General features: G+C 40.5%; 1 protein-coding gene across 1 annotated transcript; it reads left to right on the forward strand.

Moving 5' to 3' along the window:
• The first annotated feature begins 60 nt into the window (after positions 1-60).
• Positions 61-14,120, forward strand: dap (death-associated protein). The gene is made up of 4 exons (XM_061758437.1): positions 61-275; positions 2,544-2,643; positions 9,482-9,524; positions 12,678-14,120. The coding sequence occupies exons 1-4, from the start codon at positions 221-223 to the stop codon at positions 12,795-12,797; spliced, it is 318 nt and encodes a 105-aa protein (XP_061614421.1). The 5' UTR covers positions 61-220; the 3' UTR covers positions 12,798-14,120.
• Positions 14,121-20,045: the final 5,925 nt, after the last annotated feature.

A 20,045-nucleotide genomic window follows, 5' to 3' on the forward strand; every position in this document is an offset into this window, starting at 1 on the left:
GTAACTGTTAATAAGTCATTATAAATAAAGTTTTTTTTGACGTTTACGTCGTTACGTCACAACGCGCGCTTGACCCCTGACGCCATGACGTTTTGCTCCCAAACAATCCTCAGGAAAAAGCCACGTTGACGACTCTGGACTGGAGCTCCGTCCTGAATTTGGGCGAGAAGAAAACAGTGTACGCAGTAGTTTGGTGTCGACACACTTCGGAGCCTGAAATATGTCGTCTCCACCGAAGGAAAAGCTCGAAACAAAGGGTGGACACCCTCCTGCAGGTAAAGCTGCTACTTGTCTTTATTAATACAGCCTCCTGCGTATCTCGAGGCGAAATGTTATTACGTTTTTAAAGCCAAATGTGGTGCAATCCTCTGAAATACCCACAAAAGTATCACTAATATACGATTTGGCAACCGTGTATTTTCTGTGCTCCTTGTTTATTGCTAATTGTCTAGCAAGTTCACTTCCGGACAGTTGAGCGATGCCTTATTAGCATTTCACGTCATATCGCGGTCATTTTTTTAATGACGGCTTTATTATTTAGAGGGATATGGCCGGCGTGTAATGGCAGTCGGATGATGACGTGGAGGTCAGTGAGCGGGGAGGCGAGTGGACAGATGAGGTGTATGTGGACGGCGGCAGCTGCACTCAGATAAGTTGACATTACAATGTCAGCTGAGTTCAAAGGTTAAGATCAAGTATGAAGAGTTGCACAAGATAGACATATGGGGTTCACTGCCCCGCTATCTGTGGGGGATAGGGATCGAAATCTTCCGTGCATACTTTTATTTACACAAATAATTGGCGGTGATCTACTCGCATTGATTATTAGTGGCTATATTAAGAGTTTAAACCTGAAACATACCACAAACTATGATCCCAAAACGCTTTAAAGTTGCACCCAAGTCCTTTACGTTGTTTTGCATACATATGTTTGAAGTGCTGAAAACGTGCAAATACTGACAACAATTTAGTACTGAATTGTTGAGAGATATCTTAAATGTATTTCATCTTAAAAATGTTCGAGATTTTCTTTTGGGAGGGGGGGGGGGGGGGGGGGGGGGGGGGGGGGGGGGCGTTCGCTGATGTCACCATGGAACAGCATGAGTCGGCCTGCCCCCAAGCGCCCTTACTCCATGCAGTGGCCATTCGGTGGGATTGCCACTTCCTTATTCCTAATAACTTGACCTAGTTCTACAAGTATAGCGTGCAGTTAGCCATCAAATTATGCCCACAACTCCAAAACATACATCTTCCCTGAATTGTAATGTGTTTTGTGCTATATGGGCTACAGTGTCGCTGCCGTCTGGTCCCATGTGCATTGCGTGGCAAGGCTGCGCGTACCGGACGGGATCCGCGGCCCCTTGCCAGCCTGAGTTAGAGTACCACTTGAGGTTCGGTGTAACGGTATTAAGAGTTGTGAGCCACAAAGTTCTCGGCCGCATGTCGCAGGACGAGGAGGAGGAAGGGGAAGAAAGAATCACCCAAAAGGACCGGTGCGCATCGTGCTGCTGTGGCCCCTTATGGCGGACTCTTTGACAGCCACAGCAACGCAATTGACAGCCCACTGAATTTCAACGGCGGCAAATGAGGGAAAATTGTCCGGGAGGTGCGGCTGCTTCTCTGCAGCCTGTGACAACAATGAGTGTGCAGTGAGAGAAGGCACGTATTTGATCGACAGCTGAAAGTTCCGGGGAGGCGTTTTTTTGTTTTGTTTTTTGATAGAGTATTCAGCGACACGCCCACAGCATCTGGAAGCTGAAAGAATGTCTAATTTCTTCACCATTTTGAAGCCTGATTTCATGTGATTTTAAGCATGACTCTTCGCTGTCGTGTGTTGCTGTGCTGGTGGAAAAGTGCTTCCTTGGCCGCTGACTTTACAATGGATAGCATTTTGGTGGTGTTTCTGACTTGAAACTGCTGGATCCACACAGCGACAATACAAACTGGTGGTCATAGATGCGTTTAACGATATTCTGCTGAGCTCTTGTCAGATTCCACTGGTTTTGATGCCGTGTTTAGTCCTAGTTTGGTGACGTTATCGCGAGCCAAAGCAGACATGGGTGCTGCAATCTTATGTATCCACCCCCACTGACTGTCAATCACAATTCAACAGCGCTGCTGTTAGATTTGTGATGGGATGAGATAGTCTGTGGCTGGGAGCAGAGCTAGTAAGCATTGCACTACTAGTTCAATTATTATTATTTTTTGTTTAGTTTTTTTGGATGTGGTTACTGCCAGCAGAAGGAGAGAGTTTCTCATTCAAACGAGAAAGTTTCTTCCACCCCCCCACCCCCCATGTCCCTTTAGGGGCTCCGTAGAAAACAATGAATCATTTCGTTTTTCTGCAAATATGGATGATAAATTAAAAAACACGAAAAAACATCTGCGACTGGAAATTTTTAAACTCCAAACCACAAAAAAGCCACAAATTATTGAAGTATTCAAAATCCATTAATACTCTTTTAGCCAACAGGCGGAAAGAGACATGGTAATAATGTCCTCTTGGATGTAATGTCTTACTGAAACATATACATGTGTTGCAGTGAAGGCCGGGGGTATGAGGATAGTGCAGAAGCACCAGCCGACTGCTAATCCGGAGCCTCCACCAAAAGATGATGACGAGGAAGAGTATGTGAGCAGCAGGTGAGCCTCACTAGAGTACAGATTTTAAGTTTGTATACTGTATGTGCTGGGTCATGGTTCCAGGACAAAAATGTACAAATGGCAACTTATTGTTGGAGAGATGCTAGTCTTCTTCCAGGCTACTGTGGAAGTGCCCTGAGTAAGGCACTGTCTCCACTTCCCCAACTCAAGAGTTGCAGCACTGTTTGCACCCCTTTCACTTAGACTTTAGACCGATCTGATCGGCTTGATTGGTATCTGCCGATAATTAGCATTTTATGCTGATCGGCTTTAATGTCATAATTCACCGATCATTGATCGGCTCCGCAAAAGTTTACTCCGCATCGCCATCACGTACAGTATATTTGAATCCAAATGCTTGTTGTGTCTCTTTTGAAGTAGCACTGTAAATATCTGACCGCCAATAAAGTTATTTAAAAACAAAAACATGATGGCGGTGTGGGACAGACAACACGTCTGAGACAGACAACACATAATGCCTGGATCAGACGACAAGATAAATCTGGTCTTTCACGATTGCACTATGTTAGACTACTGCAATAAAGTCTTGTATTCCAATACCACCGCATCCCGTCACTGGGCTTTATCTTGTCAACTCAAACGCGACCGGACACTCGCTACTGTGGCGACGACAACAACAATGGATCGCGCATGTATTGTGTTGGTCAAAAAATAACAAAATGGGGAAAACGTGTGGTGGTGGTGGTCACCAGTGCTTGGGAAACGATGTTCTTTTAAGGATTGGTTGAGGTATGTTCACGTACTTTGAATACAATACGGCTCGCAAGCAGGCAACAAAACGTTATTTAGTCTAGCAAGCTAGTGCTAACACTAACGGTTTTACTGTGTAACAAAGTATTCAGTCAGCCACCAATTGTACAAGTTCTTCCACTTAAAAAGATGAGAAAGGCCTGTAATTTTCATCATAGGTATACCTCACCTATGAGAGGCAAAATGAGAACAAAAAAAATTTAATTTATTTGCAAATTATGGTGGAAAATAATTATTTGGTCAACTACAAACAAGCAAAATATCTGGCTCTAACAGACCTGTAACTCCTCTGTCCTCCACTCGTTATCTGTATTAATGGCACCTGTTTGAACTCGTTATCAGTATAAAAGACACCTGTGCACAACCTCAAACAGTCACACTCCAAACTCCACTATGGCCAAGACCAAAGACCTGTCAAAGGACACCAGAAACAAAATTGTAGACCTGCACCAAGCTGGGAAGACTGAATCTGCAATAGGTAAGCAGCTTGGTGTGAAGAAATCAACTGTGGGAGCAATTATTAGAAAATGGAAGACATAAAAGACCACTGATAATCTCCCACAATCTGGGGCTCCACGCAAGATCTCACCCCGTGGGGTCAAAATGATCAGAAGAACGGTGAGCAAAAATCCCAGAATCACACGGGGGCGACCTAGTGAATGACCTGCAGAGAGCTGGGACCAAAGTAACAAAGGCTACCATCAGTAACGCACTACGCCGCCAGGGACTCAAATCCTGCAGTGCCAGACGTGTCCCCCTGCTTAAGCCAGTACATGTCCAGGCCCGTCTGAAGTTTGCACGAGAGCATTTGGATGATCCAGAAGAGGATTGGGAGAATGTCATATGGTCAGATGAAACCAAAATACCAACTTCTTTGCAAAACTCAACTTGTCATGTTTGGAGGAGAAAGAATGCTGAGTTGCATCCAAAAAACACCATACCTACTGTGAAGCATGGGGGTGGAAACATCATGCTTTGGGACTGTTTTTCTGCAAAGGGACCAGGATGACTGATCCGTGTAAAAGAGAGAAAGAATGGGGCCGTGTCGTGTAAGATTTTGAGTGAAAACTTCCTTCCATCAGCAAGCGCATTGAAGATGAAACGTGGCTGGGTCTTTCGGCATGACAATGATCCCAAACACACTGCCCGGGCAACGAAGGAGTGGCTTCGTAAGAAGCATTTTGAGGTCCCGGAGTGGCCAAGCCAGTCTCCAGATCTCAACCACATCGAAAATCTTTGGAGGGAGTTGAAAGTCTGTGTTGCCCAGCGATAGCCCCAAAACATCGCCGCTCCAGAGGAGATCTGCATGGAGGAATGGGCCAAAATACCAGTAACAGTGTGTGAAGACTTACAGAAAACGTTTGACCTCGGTCATTGCCCACAAAGGGTATATAACAAAGTATTGAGATGAACTTTTAGTATTGACCAAATACTTATTTTACACCATAATTTGCTAATAAATTCTTTCAAAATCAGACAGTGGTTTTCTGGAATGTTTTTGTCATTGTCAAATGTCATTTTGTCTCTCATAGGTGAGGTATACCTATGATGAAAATTACATGCCTCGCTCATCTTTTTAAGTGGGAGAACTTGCACTGGCTGACTACTTTGCCCCACTGTTCGTGAACATGCTGGCATTGTTCTGCTTGTCACTATAATTTCACTGGTATAGATAGATAAATAAAGATATATCATTTGTAGTAAATACATTCTCTGAACAATTGAGATTTTCTGCACAGTTGTTGGGAATCACTGCTCTAGCCCAGCCCTGGCTTGGTTTCCTCATTTTTCATTTAACATTACACAAACACTTATAACGACGTGTTCTACCACATAATTATTCGTCCTACGAACATTTTTTTGGGGTAATAGTAAATTCCCATTCCTATTTGCGGAAAGTATAAAGCAGGGGCAGCTGGTATATTCACATGCTGCATTATCAGTTTTGTGTGGTGATGAGAGCTGATATGCGGTGCACAACAGAGGGCTTTACCATCAGTCCAGTAATTTTATGCACATTTTTTCGGTCACACGCAATTATATACACTCGCCATCCACAGCGCTAGGTACACCTGCACAATCTAATAAACTGTATAAAAAATTCTGCTTCTGTGAAGATAATAATGCTAACTTTTGAGTGTCACGGTCTGAGAGGTATTCATTTCACGATATGTTTATAACAGTGGTTGCAGTTTGCGTGAGCTGCATTATTCTGAGAGCTGTTATTTATATTTCGGCCCACTTGTCTATCAAAATAGCGTACCCAAAATATTAGATATCCTTCTAGGTATAATGCAGTGCATGCAGCCTTTATACACACAGTTATCTCCTCACCGTGAGACCAAAAACAATAATAAAAAAAAGTATCCCTGATCAGATTTAGCATCTACAAGCTGTCCGTCTACTTCCTCATTGAGTTGCTAAACAGGATATGGGGTCATGTACTACATTAATCATGATTTTCATTTTTGCCTTTTACACAACCAAATCTCTGAGAGTTAAAACAAAAACTCGTAAGTAAGTGTAGAGGAAGATATCTCATTCTGGAAAAAAATGCAAGGCATACTTATGGATGCGACAAGCAATAGACATAAATAAAGCAGTTTGATAAATGGTAATGTATAGAAATTTAAATATAAATGTTGCACATTAACCCATACAGTTTAGTGTTATTACCAATGAACAGACAATGTTGTATTTAATAACTTCCATTGGGGACAGAACAAGCTAGATACCATTAATCGATGTAAACATAGCACTGGTCTCTACAAACGTGTATATATATATATATATATATATTTTTTTTTATATTGTCCTGTGAAACATTAATCTTTGTCCAAAAAAAGTTGGTATATAAAGCCTATAGTTGCACTCAATCAGTAAAACTCCCACTCGAACTGTTCCCTCCATGAATCACATCAGCTGCGGCCAGTGAAGCGTAGTAGTCAGGGGAGCACCTGCCGAATCCAATCTAGCCCAGATGGACAGATGGGGCAAAGGGAGAAAGAAAGATGCCGATTTCTTTTTACATGGAGGAGATGTTGAGGATTGAGATGGAATCAGAACACCACCAAGGTCATGTCCATCTAAGAAAACACATTTGAAAAAAGGAAAAGTATGTGAACTTTTTTTTTTTGGTATACATGAAAATCAGTAAAAATGTTTTCTCTGCATTTTAAGTTATCACCTGCAAGCAACCAGCAGAGGGCATAAAGAATCCAGGCCCCACAAGTCTGCTGCAGAAAGAAATGAAACAGGAAGTACTAATGCTGAAAGAAGAGCACAAAGTTTGATGCAGGACCGCTTTTGAATTAGAAATTATGAAATACTTTTTCATCATTGAAATTTTAAGGTAGGAAAATACCACGGGCTGGCAAAGGTAGCGCATCGATACTAAAGGTGGGAATCACAAGAATATCACAAACCATTACAATATTGTCACAATACTTTGGCATCCATATTACCGATCTCCTAGAGTTTCTTTTTTCTGAGCTAAAATTCAGTGGTGGTAGTTTTGCAATTCGTTAACCGCTGTGAGTTGTGCAGCAAATTGACAGCTCGACGAAAAAATTAAGTGGGGAGATACCGACAAATGAAGAAAACGCAGCATACATCAGTTTCTATGGCAACCACCTCTGCGCCCATGGCAACAAACTTGCTGCGCTGCTGAAGCTCAGGGAGACGGTGGGTCGGTGAGTTGCAGCCTACCAAGAATGCTTGTATAATAACAGATTTCACTCTTTCAACTATGAGTGTAGAATTAGCATTCTGACTTCTTGTCTCACCCTCGGCCTCCTCTCTCTCCTCCATGCTTTTTGTCTTGAGGCACCAGTATGCAAGATTTCCTACAGCTCTCTGCTTCCCCCTGCAGGCTCCACACGCCTGCTTTCAGTCAAGAAAGATGTCCTGAAAAAGTTTTTTTTGTTTTTGTTTTTTTTTTTGTACTAAATAGCAACTCAGTAACTGTTAAGTAGTAATCAGTGGAATTTCATGCAACTGAACAGTGGATAATTTTACTCTTTGGATGTATAGTCTAATCGCAAATGTTAATTACTGGCTTCCTCCTGATCTTTAAATTTTTCTAAAATTCATTTTCCAATGCTTAGACTGTAATTATCCTTTAAAAAAATGATTATTCCTTAAATCCATGCCTGATTGTTGTGCAATTCAGCCCTCTCCAACCAGCTGACTGTCATTTTATAAGGTAGATTTAGGTAGTTACAGTGCCGCAAAAAAAGTATTGGCCCCCTTCTCAAATTCTTATAGTTTTGCATAGTTTCCCCACTTAAGATCGGCAAACAAATGTAAATACCAGACAAATATAACCCAACAAAACTTTAGGTGCTGTTTTTAAATGATTTCATTCATTAAGGAAAAAAAAAACTGTTCAGTTATCTGGCCCTCTGTGGAAAATTTAAGTTCACGTGTATTATATTTGTATGATATTTACATTTGTTTCATTATCTTAATCGAAACTGCAAAAATATAAGAATTTGAGAAGGGGGGGCCAATATGTTTTTAGGGCACGGTAAATGCTGCTACCTACAGGCTTCAATTACTGTCAAAATGCACAATTATTTATTATAGTATATAAAACATATGAACAAAATGTCTTAAAACAACGTGACAAAATATTAAGCCCATATTACCTACTCCTTGTAGTAACATTAAGTGAGTGAGAGGTATGAAAAAAGTTTCCTTTAATCTGCAGACACTCTGAATTGGTATAACTGTCGGGAAATAATTCCTCATATTTTATACGTCAATATATTTCTCGGAATTGTTAAATATTGTAATGACTGTTGGTTAGAGCTTTCGTAGTGCTTAAGTGTTTGAGGTGACTTTTGAAGGGTGTCTCCATAACCGAAGGGCGACGACGCTGTAGAATTAGATGGTGGCGCTCGCTTGTCACGTCACGGTCGAGCTGCACACTCGCTCCCTTCGTCTTTTCCACTGCCTCCATGCCTCTTTTTGTCCACGTTCACCCACCTCCATCCTCCTTTCTTCCCATCTGAAGATTCTTTATTATTATTGTTAGAAAGGCGTTTGGCGCCATATGTCCTTACCTGCGCTCTGGCCTCCCTTAGACCCACCACACCAAACAACGCACCAGAACAGGACGGAATTGGACCATTGCGAAAACAATTACAGTGGCTCACTCAAACCCGCACGTGCACGTGATTGAGCTCAGCACATCTATGGAAAAAAAAAAACTGTGAGAACCTGTATCAGGTTTTGAGGCTCTGCATACAATAAACTGTACTGTATTATTTTATTGAACCACAAAAAACATGGCGCGATTGGCAAGGGAAGAAGCAGATTGCCGTAAAGACGGAAAAAAACAAAGTTGTACAGATATTTTTAGAGGCTGTTTGCAGTGATCGATCGTCCCAGCCGCTGACTGCACCCATGCATATACTCTATTGGTATGGCACGGCCGGTTACAGCAGCCACTCGGTCGGGCCGGTCGGCCACTCATGAAAACAAGTTGCTGAACCCCGCACACTCCGCGACAGTTAAATCGGGTTTGGCCGTGTCGCTTGGTGTGCGGCAAGCCTTAGGCACATACCTTGTTTCCTCCACGTATCTGCTCCTTTTTTTGGGGTATCCTCATTTTCCCCTCCCTTTTCCTTTATTCCCCTCGCATAGCACATCTTCTTTTCCCAACACCTCTACCTCCTTCTCACATCCAGGAGCTGAGAGCCCCAGAGTTTGGCTAGGATGAATGGGGGCTATTTAAGCCCCAGGCATCTCCATCCAGTTTGTGTGCGTGTCTGTGTAATGCCGACTGGAGTACATATGTAGGCGGTGTGTTCAGACAACTTAAGATCTTTGTATTTTGTCTCCGTAGAGCTTTTGATATTTATCTATGTAAATGTAGCTCCATTTTGTATAAAATGTAACCCTCTTAGGCCCTTCATTCAGATTAGATTACGCATGCACACACACACACATTCTCTCCAACTCTCTCACTCACTCACTCTTAAAGCCTTTGACATAAACGCTGCCCAATGTGTAGTACTTTTTCGTATCAAATCATTTGTCTTTTCTCTTTCTTTATTTTCAGTCCACCTAAGGCCCCTGTGATTGTGTCTGGAGTGGTTACTAAGGTAACACACACTTACACATGTTGCGACATTTAACACGTCCATGGCGGAAATATAAGCAGCTTTTATATTAATATTACATTAAGTTTGTATTGAATCCAACAAGCGGCACGGTGAACGACTGGTTAGAGTGTCTGCCTCGCAGTTCTGAGGACTGTGGTTCAATCCCCGGCCCCACCTGTGTGGAGTTTGCATGTTCTCCCCGTGCCTGCGTGGGTTTTCTCCGGGCACTCCGGTTTCCTCCCACATCCCAAAAACATGCATGGTAGGTTAATTGAAGACTCTAAAATTGCCCGTAGGTGTGAATGTGAGTGGAAATTGTTGTTTGTTTATGTGTGCCCTGCGATTGGCTGGCAACTAGTTCAGGGTGTACCCGGCCTCCTGCCTGAAGATAGCTGGGATAGGCTCCAGCACTCCTGCGACCCTTGTGAGGATAAGCGGCTCAGAAAATGGATGGATGGATGGATGGATGGATGGATAGAATCCAACAACAAAATTCTACCTGGACTAACATAATTCAAGATGTAATACTGTAACAATATTTTATATTATTGTAAATGTAATTTTCCCAGTGGTATAGAACTGCAGACGAAATAGGGGCAAAATGTTAGAATATATATTAAAAAAAAAAGTGTAATATTATTTGAAGAATAACTGCAACATGGATCCAAGGGTATTAAAAAAATTAAAAACAAAAAATATCTGTAGCAAGGGCTGGGCATTAAGAACCTCATGATCCGATTCGATATTGAATCTTTAGGTTTTGCTTCGAATCTGTTTATTTGAATGCTCTATCGATGCAGAAGTAGAAATACACTAAAACATAACAGTTGTGTATAAACACTGAAAAGGTAAAGTGCCGATTTCAAGAACTCCAAAACTACTTTTTTAGCTCTGTGTGCAACTTCAGGGTCCCGACTTCTGACGTGTTTTTCGTGTTGGAATTGCCTATTGTGGTTTGAGTGTCTTATCTTTTTTTAACCTATCCTGTTCAGTTGCATGGCCTTGCAAAATGGTGGATCTGTATGCCTCTTGTGCTGGGACAGTTTTGCTGTCCAACAGGGGAGTTTGAAATAAACCCTCTGCTGATTTTTTACATTTTTAAAAATTATTCTGATGTTTATTGAAAATGCAGCTGGACAGAACGTCCAGGAGCATTTTGACATTATGACAAAGCAGATCAGCATAAAATGCTCGTTACCACGGCGACGACAGCAACAATCAATCGCATCGTGTGTATTATAAGAACTAAATGGGGGGAAAACGTGTGTTGGTGTACTTTAATTCAAGTATTAATGAGGTATGTACTTTTAATACGATACCGCTCGCAAGCAGGCAACAAAACGTTATGTAGCCTAGCAACCTAGTGCTAGCACTAACGGTTCTATCGGTATTCTGTCAAATCATGCTGTGTGTGTGTGTGTGTGTGTGTGTGTGTGTGTGTGAAGTAATGTAATTACAACCCCAATTCCAATGAAGTTGGGACGTTGTGTTAAACATAAATAAAAACAGAATACAATGATTTGCAAATAATGTTCAACCTATATTTAATTGAATACACTACAAAGACAAGATATTGTGTTCGTGCCAATGGCATGGGTAACTTACACATCTGTGAAAGCACCATTAATGCTGAAAGGTACATACAGGTTTTGGAGAAACATATGCTGCCATCCAAGCGACGTATTTTTCATGGACGCTCCTGCTTATTTCAGCAAGACAATGGCAAACCACATTCTGCATGTGTTACAACAGCATGACTTCATAGTAAAAGTGTGCGGGTACTTGACTGGCCTGCCTGCAGTCCAGACCTGTCTCCCATTGAAAACGTGTGGTGTAAAATACGACAAACGGAGACTTTTGAACAGCTGAAGCTGTAAATCAAGCAAGAATGGGAAAGAATTCCACCTACAAAGCTTCAACAATTATTGTCTTCAGTTCCCAAATGTTTATTGGATGTTGTTAAAAGAAAAGGTGATGTAACACAGTGGTAAACATTACCCTGTCCCAGCTTTTTTGGAACGTGTTGCTGCCATAAAATTCCAAGTTAATGATTATTTTCTAAAAACAATTAAGTTTATCAGTTTGAACATTAAATATCTTGTCTTTGTAGTGTATTCAATTAAATAGAGGTTGAACATGATTTGCAAATCATTGTATTCTGTTTTTGTTTCACCCAACGTCCCAACTTCATTGGAATTGGGGTTGTATTTTATTGAGTGAGACTTGGAGGGGCGTTCCTCCCAATCACGCCCCTCGCCCACGTGAGCATTGAAGTCCCCCAGCAGAACGATTGAGTCCCCAACAGGAGCGCTCTCCAGGACCCCCTCCTAGGACTCCAAAAAGGGTGGGTACTCTGAACTGCTGTTTAGTGCATAGACACAAACAACAGTCAGGACCCGTCCCCCGACCCGAAGGCGGAGGGAGGCTACCCTCGCGTCTACCGGGGTGAACCCCAATGTACAGGCGCCGAGCCTGGGAGCAATAAGTATACCCACACCTGCTCGGCGCCTCTCACCATGGCCCACGCCAGAGTGGAAGTGTCTCCAACCCCTCTCGAGAGGACTGGTACCAGAGCCCAAGCTGTGTGTGGAGGTGAACCCAGCTATAGCTAGTCGGAACCTCCCAACCTCGCACACCATCTCGGGCTCCTTCCCTCCCAGAGAGGTGAGGTTCCACGTCCCTAGAGCCAGCTCCTGTAGCCGGGGATCGGATCGCCAAGGTCCCTGCCTTCAGTCACCGCCCAGCTCACAATGCACCCGGAATTTTACGATTACTACTATTATTAAAAGAAAGGAAGTTGTTAGGGGATGTCTTTTAAAGTACATAAGTTGCAAAAACTAATTAATAACAGTCGGCCGTACAAGTAAATTTGAATTAGTTGATAAAATTGAATCCACTATCCCTCTGACTTAATTTTCTTAATATTTCAACTTTTTTCAAAGTGTGGTCAGTTTGTTCTGTAATATTTCTTCCAGTCTAAATTTGTAGGTCTTTTTCCACAGAAGTTCATGGGGTCATGTGTATGTCATATTTATACCACCATAGTAAAAACCTGATCAGAATGGATCAATCGAAGTGGTCGTAGAAGACGACACAAATGCTCACCTGCTTTTGTTTCTTCGCCCTGACATCCTTTTGGCTGACTGTGTTCAGGGCGATAAGGACTTCACCCCGGCTGCTGCCCAGGTGGCACACCAGAAGCCCCAGCCTGGCATCCCCAAGCTGCCCCCCTCTCAGCACATCAACCACCACATCCATCAGCCCCGCAAGTGAGCCAGGAAGCTCGCTATGCTGTGGCCATGCTAACTCCACCGGTCGGCCTTCCCAATTGAACACAATTTCCCGCTAGGCACAGATGTCTTTTGATTGATTGATTGGTTGGTTGTTTTTGATTACAGTTGTATGATGTGGAATTTGTCCGCAACAAGCCTATACCGGTATGACCATTGTTTCAACCGCAGTCTTTATACCTCCCCTGCATCGGTGCTGCACTAATAGTTGTGCACTTTTGTCTCCTTTCTTCAAGATGTATCTCTTTTGAAAGTCTTAAGTTGGTATAGACGTCTATTATATGATTTAAAATGAGCAGATAATCAATCACCGGTATGAGTCACCCAAGTCAACACAATAACATTTGGTTAATTAAGACCACTGAACCACCCAATTAATAGGGCGGAGGGCCTTGGACATACAGTAAATTATGGAGGGATCATCTGTTTTTAAAAACGATGTAATAAAAAAGAAAATAAAAACGCTTTGATTTTAAAAAGTATTTTCATACGAAGACTGTTGCCACATTGCACATGGGCCACAAAAAGGAAACTTGAGCATTATAACCAATAAACATTCCTGCAAGGCACCCACTAATTGGGCGGATCCTAATTAAGGCAATAATCCTGAAATATTTGTCAGTGTCCTAAAATATTGTGTTGAATGCTTCGTTAGTTGCTTGATGTGAGGTGTCAAGGGTATTATATACTGTAACATAGCAAACCTTAATGCAGTTAACTGTATTTAGCTTTCGCAGCCTCATCACAGCAATGTTATTAATTGTGCTATGCACACGCAACCTGCTTCTAGCAAAGATAATCCAGCAGTGCCTGTTAACATCCTGCACCATACTGTTTTATGTTTCTTCTATTTCAGCAGCTAATAAGCCAAATCCCTGGCAAGTGTGTACCAGGGTCTACGTACCACAAGCCAAACAAAGCCCTGTCACCAAAAAACAGCAGAATATAAATTGAAGGTAACAAAAAGTAGAGTAATTGCAAAAAAAAACTAAAAACTTCAACATTCCATCATTTTGTTTGTGGTAGTGTGCAAGTGTTGTTCATTTTTAGCACAAGGCTTCTATATTTTAAACATATCAAGATACACAATCCACTTAAACTGATTTGTCACAACACTAATGTTCAGGAAGTTAAAGACACCCACTTTGCCAAGAATCAGACATTATTTCATTGTTAATTTAACTTGAAAAGAGTTTTATTGTTGCTGTCTTTGGCATTTTTCTTGAGTCATATGTTCAATTGTTTCATCTGGAGTTTGGTATTGGTTGTGGTTGTCATAGTAAATAAAGATAAAGATGATCTTAAATTGTCTCGTTTTCTTTATTTTAATTAAATGAGCAGAAAACGTCTTCAGGCTTGTTTATACTGTATGTTGCAATTAAGTGCATCCCGTGGTGAATCAACACTCGCAGAGGGATGAGGGCTCAGCTGGTGTTTTGGAAATGAAACAAGGGCATCTCTCCAAGAGATGTCCACTCCCCCCCCCCAAGACACACACACACGTACACGACTCGTGCGTACACCAGGTGTTTTTTCATGTAATCCATCTTTACACATGCATCTGCAAGCAGGTGTCCTGTCAGCTCGTGTTAACCCAATAAAGGAGCCAGTGCAACATAACTTGGTATATGAGCTGGATTCAGTGAGCCGAGACCAAAGTACAGCTGACATTATCTCCGTGTGCACACGCACAGAAATGCATCATATTGTCTTTTGAGTGGGAGCCAAATACTGTTTATATATAACATACATTTATCAAAGTAAGTACAACTGTCGATTCAACTTAAATACTATCAAGTCAGTGCAATGGCAACATAGTCCATTTTGTATTTGTATTGACAGTGGATGTTGGTTAAAACAGGGATGGTGAAAATCTCATGTTTATCACTCAAAAAGTATCGCAATTAATCAGGGTATCTGTACCTAGATATTTGCTTTTAATTTAAAATATTTTTTAGATTCATTACTGTATCCTTAAGCTGTGTAACTGCTCTTGAATTAGCCACTGCTGAGAGAACGCATTTAGTGCCGTCACAGTATGAGAGAATAATAAAAGAAATCAAATACAAAATTAAACACCTTTTGTTATTAGATACTTTTGTCTTAGTTAGTTAGTGAGTGAGTGACTGTGGAAAAAAAAAAACTTAAAAGATATCTGGCCCTATGTGAATAAGTAATTACCCCCTTGTTAAATCATGAATTAGTTGTGGATAATCACAATTTTTGGTTAATTTTCACTGATCACACTCAAGCCCGATTACCTCCAGACCTGTTCAATTAAGAAATCACTGAAACAGACTCTGTCCCGACAAAATCAAGCGGGACAAACAAAAGATCTAAAAATGCTGCAACAAAATGACACGATGCAAAGAAATTCCAGAACTGTCGAGAAATAAAGTAATTGACATGTCAGTCTGAATGATTCCCAAGACTTTTGGGAAAATATTATTTGGACTGATGAGATGAAAGTTGTGTCTCTCTCTTTACATCTGGTGTAAATGTAGCACAGCATTACAAAGAACATCATACCAACAGTCAAACGTGGTGGTAGTGTTATGGTCATGGGCTGTTTTTCTCCTTCGGGACCTGGACAACTTGCTCTGATTGATGGAACCATGAATTCTGCTCTTTATATGATTAAATATATTATTTTTTAATAAAATTTTTCCCCTTAATAAATGAAATCATTTAAAAACAAATCACTTGGGTTATATTTGTCTGATATTAACAGTACATTTGTTTGACGATGTTAAAGTGGAGAAACTCTAATCATCAAATCTAAGAATTTGAAAAGGGGGGCCAATATGTATATACTTCTGTATCATCCAGCTGTCGGACAAATCATACGTTACATGAAACTAACCATCTTTTTTCTCTCTGTAGGGTGTAATCTGCACAACAAGTCATTCTTTTTTTTAAACCATGTTTTATGACCACATTGGAGTATACACCAGCAACTGTTGACCATGTGAACCTTAGCATCTTTGGAACCAGCTTCATCCGGTACAAACTGGACACTTGTGTGACAAAGTGACCTGAAAATCATCAGTTTACTCAGTCAACAAGCCGTAGTGGGAGTCAAAGGTATGTTAGTCATTCATCGCTCAAGGTTTATTTATTTTTGTGATGGGAGAGTTGTTGAAGGTCACTATGATAAGAAAAGTAAGATAGAAGGTTACACTGACATGTTGGCTTCATATTTATACAAGCACTCTTTGGGGAAAGTTTTAAGAACAACTTCTAGTTCACTTTTACTTCATAATATAATTCGATGAGGTCTGATGGCGTCTTAATTGTGAACCCAAAATCATTTATTCAAACGTTGCTGCTTTTCAGAAATTTAGAATTCATTAGGAAAGACCTACTTTATTTCATCTTTTTTTTTTTTTTTTTTTGTTCAAGTGTCACAGTCATTGCCATCAAAGAATGGCATGAAATCTTAAAAAATATATTTTTTTCCCCCCACATCTCATACCTTGAATGGCAGAATAGTTTCAGCTTCTTACTTTTAAATATTAACCAAAAATTATTAATTCATTGATTAGAGGAGGAGTCGCATGATGTACTGTATATGTGTGCACATATTATTTTGATCAGTGGTTTTAATTATGAGGTATACTGGTCAGTGGCATGTAAAGATAGAAGATTGTCTTCATGGGTGGGGCCTTAGGGGGAGTGTGGCGCACGCTTGCAGACAACACACCTAGAGTACATTAAAAGATTAAACTGAATTAATATAACTTTTTAACAGAGTAGGAATGGTATACAGTATGCCTGTGAGTATTGTTATAATGTCTGTCTACAGCATTTGTGTGTGAATATTCATTATTTGAACAGATGACTCCTACTACTTTGATGCTAATTTTCCTTAACCCATCAATAAGGTTTTACGTTGTGTGTTAGCATTAAGATGGCAATTTAGTATGTGTTGTATTTAAATGTACAATCACAATGTGTGTAATTATTTTTCTGGTGTGATTAGTTTTACAGTAACAGTTTGATAGTATGTGCCCATCTTGGTTTTGGGCTTGGGATTTAAAATGTCACATTAATGTACAACCCCAATTCCAATTAAGTTAGGACATTTTGTTAAACATAAATAAAAACAGAATACAATGATTTGCAAATCATGTTTGACCTATATTTAATTGAATACACGACAAAGATATTATTTGTTCAAACTGATAAACTTTATTGTTTTTAGCAAATAATCATTAACTTGGAATTTTATGGCTGCAACAGGTTCCAAAAACGCTGGGACAGGGTTATGTTTACCACTGTGTTACATCACCTTTTCTTTTAACAACAATCAATAAACATTTGGGAACTGAGGACACTAATTGTTGAAGCTTTGTTTGTGGAATTCTTTCCCATTCTTGCTTGATGTACAGCTTCAGCTGTTCAACAGTCCGGGGTCTCCATTGTCATATTTTACGCTTCATAATGCGCCATACATTTTCAATGGGAAACAGGTCTGGACTGCAGGCAGGCCAGTCTAGTACCCACACTCTTTTACTACGAAGCCACGCTGTTGTAACACGTGCAGAATGTGGTTTGGCATTGTCTTGCTGAAATAAGCAGGGGCGTCCATGAAAAAGACATTGCTTGGATGGCAGCATATGTTTCTCCAAAACCTGTATGTACCTTTCAGCATTAATGGTCCCTTCACAGATGCGTTAAGTTACCCATGCCATTGGCACTAACACAGCCCCATACCATCACAGATGCTGGCTTTTGAACTTTGCGTCCACAACAGTCCGGATGGTTCTTTTCCTCTTTGGCCCGGATGACACGACATCCACAATTTCCAAAAACAATTTGAAATGTGGACTTGTCGGACCACAGAACATTTTTCCACTTTGCATCAGTCCATCTTAGATGAGCTCGGGCCCAGAGAAGCCGGCGGTGTTTCTGGGTGTTGTTGATAAATGGCTTTTGCTTTGCATAGTAGAGTTTCAAGTTGCACTTACGGATGTCGCGCCGAACTGTATTTAGTCACATTGGTTTTCTGAAGTGTTTCGGAGCCCATGTGGCGATATCCTTTACACATTGATGTCAGTTTTTGATGCAATTCCGCCTGAGTGATCGAAGGTCACGGGCATTCAATGTTGGTTTTGAGCCTTGCCGCTTACAAAATCCCTAAATTCCTTGCAATTGTACGTTGAGGAACATTGTCCTTAAACTGTTCGACTATTTTCTCACCCACTTGTTCTCAAAGAGGTGAACCTCGCCCCATCTTTACTTGTGAATGACTGAGCAATTCAGGGAAGCTCCTTTTCTACCCAATCATGGCACCCACCTGTTCCCAATTAGCCTGTTCACCTGTGGGATGTTCCAAACAGGTGTTTGATGAGCATTCCTCAACTTTCGCAGTCTTTTTTTTCCACCTGTCCCAGCTTTTTAGGAATGTGTTGCAGCCATAACATTTTAAGTTAATGATTATTTGCTAAACACAATCAAGTTTATCAGTTTGACCATTCAATATCTTGTCTTTGTAGTGTATTCAATTAAATATAGGCTGATTTGCAAATCATTGTATTCTGTTTGTATTTGTTTAACACAACGTCCCAACTTCATTGGAATTGGAGTTGTGTATATATATATATATATATATATATATATATATATATATATATTTGCATAAGGTAAGCATATTTGTCCACTCATATGTTGATGAGAGTATTAAAAACTTGAAAAACATCATTTCATTGTACATTTAGAAGAGATAAATTATGTGATCAAATTGCCATTAATCGCAAATTAACTATGAACATCGTGTGAATAATCACGATTACAAATTTTAATCGATTGATAACCCTAAATAATAAAGGTGGTAAAAATTCAGACATGGTTAACATGATCAGTGAGAGACTGGCGACATGCTGTTTTAAAGGTAAAATGGAAAGCCTGCAGTCGACCTGATGTTAGATATGAGTGTAGCTATTATGTTTTTCTAAATTAATTTTTTAAAAAGACAACCCAACCAAACATTTTATACATCCAGTGAGGAAAAATACCTTCCACAATCCTGATAGTCACTCGTGTTCTGCGGGCCGAAAGCACTATTAGTAGTAACGTTCAGTCACGTGTGACTCATTCAAATTGTATTCTTGCAAGTGCTGTTCCACAAGCAACCAGCAGGGGGCTGCAATTAGGGTTTCCACCCAAAGCTCCCACTCATCACTCCTGAAAGTGCTGATCCAGAATGAGGTCACGCTGTCTCAAATCCCCACGCTGTCATGGTCACACATGCATACTCTAAAAGCTATCATATCACTGGGTATCCACTGTGCTGCTTCATCTTTATTAAATCTATCCGCCTCTGAATTAATGAGGGATTTGGGTCATATAGGGGGCGGAGGAAGAGGAGCGTGCCTGTAGTATGCCATAATCTCGGGTTACACTTGAAGCTAACAGCTGGTTCAGCAACACTCGTGACCTAAATATTATGTCATGTATTCAGGGTTAATATGATTGTCTCGGTTCCACACTCTGGTATAATGTACAATCATGGAGGATACGCTGTACATTATTCTTACGTACCTTTCAAAAGCGTTGCCTCTTGTCCATGCAGGGTTCAGTTGGGCTTTTGAAATGTGAGGAGCGTGGTTCTAGAACTGCTCCAGATGCAAAGTGCCTTGAGATAACATCTGTTGTGAATTGGCACCAAGTAAATAAAGTTGAATTGAAACATTTGCACTCATGTATGAATGTGACTGTAGCGCACATATGCAAACCTAACATTCAGTCGCTTGCTATCCATCTAGCTGTCCTGTGAAACAGATAAATAGTGAAATGTGAAAATCATAATAAAAACAGAAGAAAAATAAATCATGTAAATATGTATTAATACATAACATTTACATCCAAACTTTTATTAGCAAATGCTGCCAAAATACTGTAATATTTTGTTTTCATAACCAGTGATAATGTACGTATACCAAGATGCAAATTGTCATCACATTTAATAATGTTGAGATATTCCAAGTTTTTTTTTTTATTACCAATCCCCCTTTTCAAATAAATGGATTAACAGTTAAATAATTTTTTTCGTGGCTTCTGATTTCAAAACTAGTTATCCAGCAATTTGTTGTCGGAAAGCAGGCCAAAACATGCTATTTTTAGAATTGGTATTTTTGCTTCCATTTAACTCCTGCCATAGTCGTTTCAAATTTGTGAATGCTAAACCGTGCGGTGGTTCACTGTACTGTAAAGGGCAAAAAATGTATGT

This window comes from Phyllopteryx taeniolatus, chromosome 20 (genome assembly GCF_024500385.1).
Source record: "Phyllopteryx taeniolatus isolate TA_2022b chromosome 20, UOR_Ptae_1.2, whole genome shotgun sequence".
Taxonomy (NCBI): domain Eukaryota; kingdom Metazoa; phylum Chordata; class Actinopteri; order Syngnathiformes; family Syngnathidae; genus Phyllopteryx; species Phyllopteryx taeniolatus.